Raw genomic sequence first — 9,859 nt, 5'->3', positions numbered from 1 at the left:
TCTATAGCGAAACAGGACGACGATCTAATTATTTTGTAATAAAACTTATCTGTGTTGTACGAAGCAGTTAATTCGTCTGGTAGATCTTTTCGGTACTTTGAATTTCATCCTTGCACAATGTAAGTCCAATCTTGATTGTAAATGATCTTATCATCTTAGAAAGCCGTTCACTTTGTGGCTAAATACTGCTACTATATAGGACCAGGTTTATACAAACATAAATGAAAATATGACAAATTTAGATTGCTTTTTATCACAAACGTTGCCCCGAAACACCGTATGGTGATGCATATAGTTAATTCGTCAAAAGTATGTTCATTTCTGTTGTTAAAAGTCACTCAAGGATCAAAAAGGCGAGGGAAACCTGCCTCGAGGAAAGAAAGACTAGTGATACAGAAGAACTTTAGTATGGCAACAACAGTTAACATAGAACAAGACATAATTATATAAGTATGGAATAAAACTATTTCCTACAACAAAATGACTATCTTAGGTTTTACATGATTCAAGTTGGGCTAATTATGAGTATCATTGAGCAACAAAATAATCTTTTATATATTTGCCTATTTCAACACTGTGTGAGCTGTTACATCTAAAGATATAGTCAAATCTATCTGTAGCATTGAGCGTCTTAAAATCTGAAGTACTTGAATTGATAAAGGTGAATAACTTATCGTGTAGGGCATCATATATAGAGAATTCCATAATAAAGTGAAACTCATCTTCGATTCGATTTGGGCAGAATGGGCAAAACCTTTGGTCAGGAGCTTAGTGCGAATTTTTCCTTTTATCTACTCAAGGAGGTTATAGCCTTGATCAACTGGGACATGACACCCTACATGTACATTAACTACGGTTGATAAGTATCAGGCAAAGACTAAGACGTAACGTTATAGTATAGTGTAAAAGCCGTCACCTATCATATCATCGGTAGAGTTTACCAGATATCAAGTGTAACGCATCGAAAAACTTCACACACTCACTGTGTCATCAGGTAACGTTTCAACTTTCACACTGACAGGATAATCAGGACACTGATCGGGACGTTGACTTTTAACCTTTGACCGTTGTAAGTAAGCAAAGGACGAGTTGTGACATAGTCAGACTGTGGCCCTTTTCGCAGGATCCTTGCAACGTTTAAGGCAAACAACAGCCATATCATAACGCACTGGTACTTAACACAATGAGGTGAGTAGCTAAGGTATTATATACTCCATTCTTTGTAAGAAAGCAGTCGTTGTTTGTCCCTTTAGTAGAAGTGCAAGTTTTCAGTGTGTTGGGAGGGGGGGTCTTGATCTTGCCGGTTTTTACCTTCACGTGACTGTCATGTGCATGTGTCGATCGATAGGAAATCAATCATATCTGCGAGATCACGATTAGTTAATGAACTTAAACTGTATCAGCTTACCTTAAACTGTATTTTGACCTCTCCCATGCTGTCAACCATTGATTGACTGTCCTGTACTGTTCTTTCAACACAGATAACGTTACGACTAGACTATATAATTTTGTCAAGTCCGGAAGTAGGAATCGGTTCAACCTGAACTTTGGCCCTACATTTTTACAACCCTTTACCTCTAGAGATTGCTAATATGTACTTCGCACTTACTTCTTCTTCTTCCTCATGTCTATGATATTATTGGCAGTTACGTTGCGCATGGGTTTAGTTACAGCACAAGTGCCCGGTACAAATAAACAAAGGAAAATAAAGGAAAGACGCTTTTATTAAAAGGAACATAAACAACTGAAGACAATTTTACATAGTTCATGTTTTAATACAATCACCCCTAAAAAGTCCCCTATACCTTACCATTGGTAAAACATAGGCACATCCTCATTACTCTGACAGGGTACGTACTGGCTGAGCTTCAAGGTGAATATTCAAGGTGAATATGATATTGGGTACATGTGTTAACAAAAGCATGCCAGACATTGCTATACTTCCACAAGCATATCATAACTCATGGCCTAACATGTACACTAACAGTAAAATGATATCAATCATATACAACATGGAATGTTTCCAGATAACACCATACCATGACCATGAGCGTACAAACAGAGACGTCCACCTTTGAGCCCAGCTGTCCGACCTCCTGTAACATCACGACATGGGCGCGGCGGAACTGTACCGCCGAGAACCTGCGGAGGAAGTTCCCCATCACGCTGTGGTTGCCACGGTACCAGTGCAGCTGGATACAGTCCGACTTCATCGCAGGACTGACCGTCGCGCTGACAGTTATCCCTCAGGGACTGGCGTATGCTCATCTTGCTGAGCTTCCACTACAGGTACATAATGTGTATGTAGTATCATACTAGTACATGTGTATGATGTGCATAATTTATTCAAATATGTTTTTACTCTTTATTTATTCATTTATTTATTTATTTATTGGTTGGTTCAGCATGTACATGCCAGGGTTGCCCAACTAGCCGGAGGCTATTACTAAGGGCAAACCCATGTGTGGTCATGGGACTGTAGGTTTTGGACCATCGCACACCGGGGCATGCCCCTACTCTTTTTCGAAAGGTGTGGTGGGTTCTTTTACGTGCGCGGGGTGTGGCTCTTCCCAAACACGGGACCTCCATTTAACGTCCTATCTGAGGGACGTCCCTAACCCTAGATGAGCTAGGTACTCATTTACACCTGAGTGAAGTGAGGAAAGTCGTGTTAAGTGCCTTTCCCAAGGGCACGACGTCGGGGCGCATGTGCAGACATGTCTGGGGGCAAGCCAGGTTCGAACTCGGGTCCCCTTGTTTGACAGTCAAATGTTCTATCCATTACGCCACACGATTCCACTCTTTCTATCAATACATACATGTTTCAACCATCATATGCACAAATATATGTATGTGATGTGCATGTATGTTATAACACTTCCTATCAATGTGCATATGCATATTTAACCATGCACTGAAATATCACTGATCATTTCATTCATCTTTGATAATCTAAGAAAATATCTCTCAACATGTGATTTGAAGAAATCCTATGTTTTGAGCCCACTTAGAACTACAGTATTGTTAAAGATTCCAAAAACCAACAAAACAACATGTAATTTGAATGGTAATCTCCAACAAGCAGATCTATCAGTGGCAATGACCATATCCAAAAGGCCAAAGCAGTTTTGTATTTATATCTTGTGTGGCCAATAAAACTGATTTTGCCCCATTTGATACTGTCATTGCCCCCAATAGATCTGCTTGGAGATAATTCTTGGAATGGTAAAGAGGTATATTTCTCATTTCAGTATGGCCTGTATTCCTCCTTCATGGGTTGTCTTGTGTACTTTCTCCTGGGGAGTTCCAAAGACATCACCCTGGGCCCCACAGCCATCATGTCCCTCATGGTGGCCAGCTATGCTGAAGGGGACACCACGTATGCTGTGGCTCTAACTCTACTCTGTGGCTGTATACAACTGGGGATGGGTATCTTCCGATTAGGTCAGTACACTGAGGGTCTGTATGGGGGCATCCTGGCAACACTTAATGGTAACTTTAAGAGAACTGGCAATATGCAATATGGATGATTTCTCAATAACGCTTAGTGACCATAAATTTAGGATAACAGATAATGTGCTAGGTAGAATTACTAGTTTGCAACTGATTATGCTTTGTGAAGAATTTGCCAACAACACTTAATGTTGAATTCAAGCAGACCAGCTTTATGACTAATCCTGAATTAGAATAGCTTGCTACATCTCACTGAAAAAGGCATGCAGACCCACTATAGAGTGCTGTTGCCCAAAAATTGGTAGCAATCCCACTTCTGACATCAGATTGTGGTTCAATCCAACCACTGTACACTTTTTTTTATTCTTTAGGCCACACCAATGTAATTTGTTGCTTCTCGGATTTTATCAGAAAAAAATTGGAGCGACAGGGGAAAAAAATATTTTTTAAATTTTTTGCCAAATACTAGTAGTCTGGGGTGAATATAAGGGTTTACATAACATAAAGAATACGAGGATTATTCAAGTTTCAGCTTTGTATGGCTCATTTTATGCAATGCACCCCTTTCTTTGATCTATAGTACTATTATATATAATAATATTTCAGTAGCAAAATTACCTTTTGCCATGTACATGTAATATATGGATTGATATTGAGAAATTGTTTCAGTAAATGAAAAATTATAACTTAATGTGACCACACTTTTTAAGTATGTGCAGGCCTTTATAATCTATTTTGGTGGCTATCGAGCTTTATAACAGAACCGATAGTAAAATTTGTAGTTAGAATTTGTGAAAAGGAATAATGACCCTTTTTTTTTTTTTCAAAATGGGAAAAACAGGACAGGCTATCCGAGAAGCAACAAAATACATTGGTGTGACCTTATGTGCAGAATACAAATGCACTGTGCAAAATTGAAAGTTTAAAGATAAGATTTTTCCCTTTCCCCCTCAGGTTTCTTGGTGAACTTCATCTCATTTCCAGTTATTAATGGATTCACCTCTGCTGCAGCCATAACCATAGCTTTTGGACAAGTTAAGGCAAGTTTCAAACCTTAAGTACAAATTTGCTGTTTATGTGTCTTCAGATTGTCAGAAGAGTTGTTAAGTTTTCTAGAGAGTTATTGTAACCATATGAACTGTATTTATTACATTTGTAAAATGCCCTTAATTTTCAAAAGTAAGAAAGTCCTTGTAGCAAAAACTGTTACATGTTTTTTAAGAAACCCTCTAATCTTTTCCAGCATTTATATAGGGTAGCCCCTGTGCACCAACTTCACATATTGTAAATCTATGGCAACCACTCGTATTATCTTTATTTGGATTCAGATACATAGTACAGATACATAGTACAGATACAAATGCAGATCGAGTATGGTGACCGAGTCAATTTCTACATCGGAAGTGAGGAGGGTTGACACGGTAGACTTCACGTGGATTTGTTTAAGGTGGATGACAGGTTGCGAATCTGAGACCCACACACTTTGGGCATCCGTCTTCTCCAGCGGCACCAATTCGTGGGAGACGTGCTGGTTCTGGTTAGGATGATTGCAGCGAGCTACCAAATGACTCTTACACTCGAGGTCAGCCCGCCTGGCGCTGCTCTCTTCCGCCAGTTGAAGACAGCTGCCGTTGGAGACTTCTCCCTCTAACTGAGGGGGGAAATTTTGTAATATTGTAAATAAGCATGATAAAATGACACTTTTTTTATTGCTTTCAGCATGTGCTGGGGTTGCATAACATACCAAGGGACTTCTTCCCATGTGTCTACTACACCTTCAAGAACATAGGAAAAACTAAGTAAGTAGAAAGAACACCTTTCTCAGGAAAATGACAATGGTACTGATCTTTGTATCATTGTTCAAATGTATGTACACTGTAGTTAGTACTCTCTTTCATATTGAAATCAGGGTTTTATCTGAACAGGGGAACAGGGGCGCTGCGCCCCCCATGTCCAGACCATTTGCCCACTTTCCTTGGGGGAGCAGATTCTCTGACAAGCATAAAAATTCTGATTGTCTTCGATTAATTGTGAGCTATCTGACAGTAATTGCCCCCCTTATCATCAGGAAGCCTTAGAATGCCCCATTTTAATCTAACTCCACACCGTGGAAGGCATCCCCCCGCTTGGTCGCTCCATGCTCCCACTTGCAAATTATTCCTGCAAAAACCCCATGCTACTTATATGACCCTTAACGGTACCCAGAGCATTTTATGAGGCTTGAAAACTGGAAATATTCTAGTTGCTGTAATCTTTGTGAAATTGACAATTAATGCCACAGTTTACCACATTTGCGTTCGGATTTCTTTTCCTAAGTGCGCAAAAACGGCACAAAAATGATCTACATGGTAATCTTTTAGTTTCACGCGCCTACTGTAAATACTGTAGCTACCATAGCCCCACCCACCTCCGTCAAAACGTAGAAATGCAAATTCAAAACATACAAATGCAAATATTTGACGGACATGCAGTCACTCTCTCATTGGTCGAACCGCTAATTGTGATGGACAGTCAAGATCAGTCTATTAGGGCTTGGATTCTCTATCAGTTCTCACCACACAACGACATCGAATTAGTTTTATCGACATATAATGGTCTAGTGTTGTTGAAACTTACTATGTGTAGGAATGACTAGAAATTGGATTTTTTTATTCAAGTTTCAAGCCTCAAAAAATGCTCTGGATGTCTTTAAACGTTCTTCAAGAAAACTGACTATGGTCATGTGACCTTGTGTTTTCCCCAGTTTGTGGGACCTGTTGATGGGAGCGGTGTGTTTTGTGTTGCTGCTGGTTCTGAAGTGGCTGAAGGATGTGAAGTGGGACGGTCCGGATGAGATAGGGTACAGCCCCACGCGATGGCAACAAGCTGGCAGGAAGATCGTCTGGCTCATAGGAACAGGTACACAAACATCTGGAATTAAATGTTATATAAGTTTTGATAATAAGAGTCTTTATTGCATGTTCCTGCCCAGATGGGCTAAATGCACAGATGACCACACATGGTCTGTAAGAAGCAAAATACATGTACATATCTAAAAAGAATTGATACAATTCTACATTCTAATATAGTGAACTAGAAATTAAGCAAACGGCGGACTATTGCTAAACTGATATTGATCATCTAATACATGTAATAGTCTCTTCTCTCTTTTTGAAACATTTTGAAACATGACTACATACTTTGTCCATTATGTGCTCATTTGTACATGACATAAGGTATATGAAAGTGTCCTGCTTTGACATTTTTGTACATGTCTTGTCTAGTTATAAGTTTTGTTCCTGTATCTGATTTTTACTATTAAAATAGTATTCAATGTAGGCAGACTCTAGGAAGAATAGTGTAAAATTTGTTAAAACGGTACACTAATGGAGATCCGAATAAAACAAACAAACAAACAAAAACAGGTAACAACCAGTGATTTTTTTGAGGACCATACTTGAAAACATAATATTAATTTTCCTGAGACTAAGGGACTGAATGATATTTAGTGGGAGGGAGGGCTGGTGCATTTGGGGGAGAGGGCCATTCTGGGTTGGGGGAAGGGCCTTCGAATTTATTTTTACGAATCGATTATACCATCCTAGTTTCTAAGAGCTTTGATGTTTCTGTATAAGCAGACTTACAACCCAACCACCCCCAGCCCACTGCTAAGTATCATACAGTTCCTAATGATTGATGAATGTGTGAAATTACAGGTTTGCGTAGCAAAACCTTTGCTGGTTTCGTTGGCATGTGTGGTGGCCGCCGATTTTGTGACGTAGCTGGGTAGCCATACCATTTCATTGGGAGGGGTCGTTAGCATTCTCTCTATGTCTAACAAATCGGCACACAACTATCACACATTCATCTCAAATAAAATGAAAAATGCAATATATATATTTATAAAAAGACCCCGTAATCGCTAAACTAACATAGCAAACCTGAAGTATATGTAGCACAAATACTTAACTCTAGTTTCCATATACATTTCCCTATCCAGCCAGGAATGCGGTAGTGGTCGTGTGTGCTGCGCTGGTTGTCGTGGCACTAAAGAGTCAGGACATAGACGTGCTGACCCTCACACAGCAGGTCCAGCCTGGTCTCCCCGCCTTCCAACCTCCAGCCTTCACAGTGCATCATGGCAACACCACAGAAACAGCTGCAGATATATTTCAGGTAGTTAGGGGGCGCTGTTGACACATCACTTTACACAATAGAAATTTTCCAGTGTTGTACAGATGTAGGCTGCAGATATGTTTCAGGTAGTAAGGGGGCGCTGTTGACAAATCAGTTTTGCACAATATAAATTTTCCAGTGTTGTACAGATGTTAACAAGAGTGGTGTTTAAAAAACACACCGGCGACGTGAAGATGATGCAAAGTAGGTCCTCATTTGCATGATTTACATCTTACTATGTTAACCTTCACGAAACCTTCATGTGCCACAAGTATGAAGTTCCCGTTAATTAGAAATATGGAACATTAATATTTTCTCATTAATTATGCAAATTACGTCATCACTTTGATAATTTCACATCTATCCATGTCCAGATCTTGTGTGGTGCCCCAACGTTCAAATATCTAAACTAGGAACGGACAAAAACGTCTACGTTCAAGTTATTCAATGTGGTTTCAATGCATATCAACCATATTTCATGGGTTTTTCTATACGTTTATATCATACAAAGACCTGATAAGTACATTTGAACACATTTTGAAATACAGTTACGCAGATGTCTATACAGTTGCCATGGAAACGGTGAAAAATAGCATTTTCTCACAGGAACGCTGTTAAACAAGCCATTTTGGATACTTATGAATTCCAGGCATCATCAAGACTCGGCCAAGGAAAGCTGCTCATCGGAGATGATTATCATGGCTTATAATTAACTTTGGTTACTGCAGATACCAAAAATCCATGATAGCACTTGTCCCTCTCGGTGGTACCAAAAACCTGTTTGGCCCATGGACTACTAGTGGAAAGGGGAGCTTAACGGCAAACCACGTCGTAATCCACGCGAGAGTTGATGGGACAGCAACGAACATTGGAGATAGTAAAATTACCATAAGAAGTCTGTAATGGGCTTTCTCTCCCGACAATCACTCAGATCAAACTACATGCTAGTTATTCGAACCACTGCGAACTTCAATTAATACACTTTATTCTTAAGTCAATGACAGCTTTTAACCTATGTAACATTAACTAACATAATTCCATCCGGGTACATAATTCTGCCACCCTGAAAAGATACGACCAAACAAAATCTCCAACCCAACGTCCCCCAGTATAATGCACTACTGAGAACTCCAATCAATACAATCCATTTAAAATCAATAACAACTATCAACCTGCGTATCTGCTAGCGCTACCGTTAGACAGGTTCTTGTGTAGAGTAGATTAATCGGCCTATGCGACCATCTTTACGTAAACTTATACAACAATCTTTATTGACACAACAAAAGTACAGCGACTTTCGATAGGTCTTCTACAACAAAAGTACAGCGAATTTCGTTAGGTCTTCTACAACTATACATGCAAGCAATCACCTGGATACAAAGCAATTAACCTATGTACAAGTATATGAAAACGGTGATTAAGGTTAGACATCCAGGTAATAAGAAAAATAATAACGCCATAAATAATAACTCAAGCAACTGGATAAAATTTGAAACTGTCATGAGTTAAGTATATGAATCTAAGTATATGAATAATTAAATTTTTCGAGTTAAACGTATCACTTATACCGCAGTTACTAGTGCTAAGGTCAAAAACATTCTTCGATACTAGTGTATTTACCTATCCATCACTTACACTACTAGAGCCCGATGGAAGCGTAATTTTCGCCTCTACCATTTCGCATTAACGCAACCCGGGGTACGTTTCTCGCCGACTATCTAAGGCCTCTTTAAGGGCCATTAAGGTGGATATAAACATGAGATGTACAAGTCCAAGGTCGAGACTTAAAATCTACATGCGATTGCAAAATATAACCGTTCAATCAATCAGCCTTAATCACAGTTTACTACTTTCCATCGAAAGAAGTATGCTTCTCGTAACTCCAACATCCGGGAACGTGCATGTTGAAGTTTAAAGTTTGACGGGGTCGAAGCTGGTGTCATGTTTAACGGCACGACTCGGAAGTTATTAGGCCATGTCGATCCGTTAAAAAAATGTGCTGTAAAATTCAAATTTAGGAAAATTGGATACTTATGTCGTATTCCAAATTCGATTACAAAGAAGAAGATGTGAAAGAACAAAAATGAAGAGAATAATCTTTTATTCGGTATACCATGCTCTGTGTGTTCAGTTTTGGTCATCTTTCCTGACCAGGAAGATTTCATAATTAAGCCAACCTTTTTTTGCTAACCTTAATTTTTCAATTCGAAAAGAAACACACACAGATGGGTTTCAGCTTGATGTGACGCGC

At 39.3% G+C, this 9,859-nt stretch overlaps 1 protein-coding gene across 2 annotated transcripts in view; it reads left to right on the top strand.

Moving 5' to 3' along the window:
- The first annotated feature begins 1,054 nt into the window (after positions 1 to 1,054).
- LOC136439909 (sodium-independent sulfate anion transporter-like) overlaps positions 1,055 to 9,859 on the top strand; it is a 24,072-nt gene continuing 15,267 nt past the window's right edge. For both annotated transcript variants that reach the window (XM_066435575.1, XM_066435574.1), the window contains exons 1-7: positions 1,055 to 1,188; positions 2,028 to 2,289; positions 3,252 to 3,444; positions 4,408 to 4,493; positions 5,173 to 5,252; positions 6,197 to 6,351; positions 7,433 to 7,608. In XM_066435575.1, the coding sequence (XP_066291672.1) occupies positions 2,041 to 2,289; positions 3,252 to 3,444; positions 4,408 to 4,493; positions 5,173 to 5,252; positions 6,197 to 6,351; positions 7,433 to 7,608 (939 nt within the window). In that variant the 5' untranslated portion in view covers positions 1,055 to 1,188; positions 2,028 to 2,040. The remainder of the gene's footprint in view (positions 1,189 to 2,027; positions 2,290 to 3,251; positions 3,445 to 4,407; positions 4,494 to 5,172; positions 5,253 to 6,196; positions 6,352 to 7,432; positions 7,609 to 9,859) is intronic.

Source organism: Branchiostoma lanceolatum, chromosome 8 (genome assembly GCF_035083965.1).
Source record: "Branchiostoma lanceolatum isolate klBraLanc5 chromosome 8, klBraLanc5.hap2, whole genome shotgun sequence".
Taxonomy (NCBI): domain Eukaryota; kingdom Metazoa; phylum Chordata; class Leptocardii; order Amphioxiformes; family Branchiostomatidae; genus Branchiostoma; species Branchiostoma lanceolatum.
This window is presented reverse-complemented; position numbering and strand designations above follow the sequence as displayed.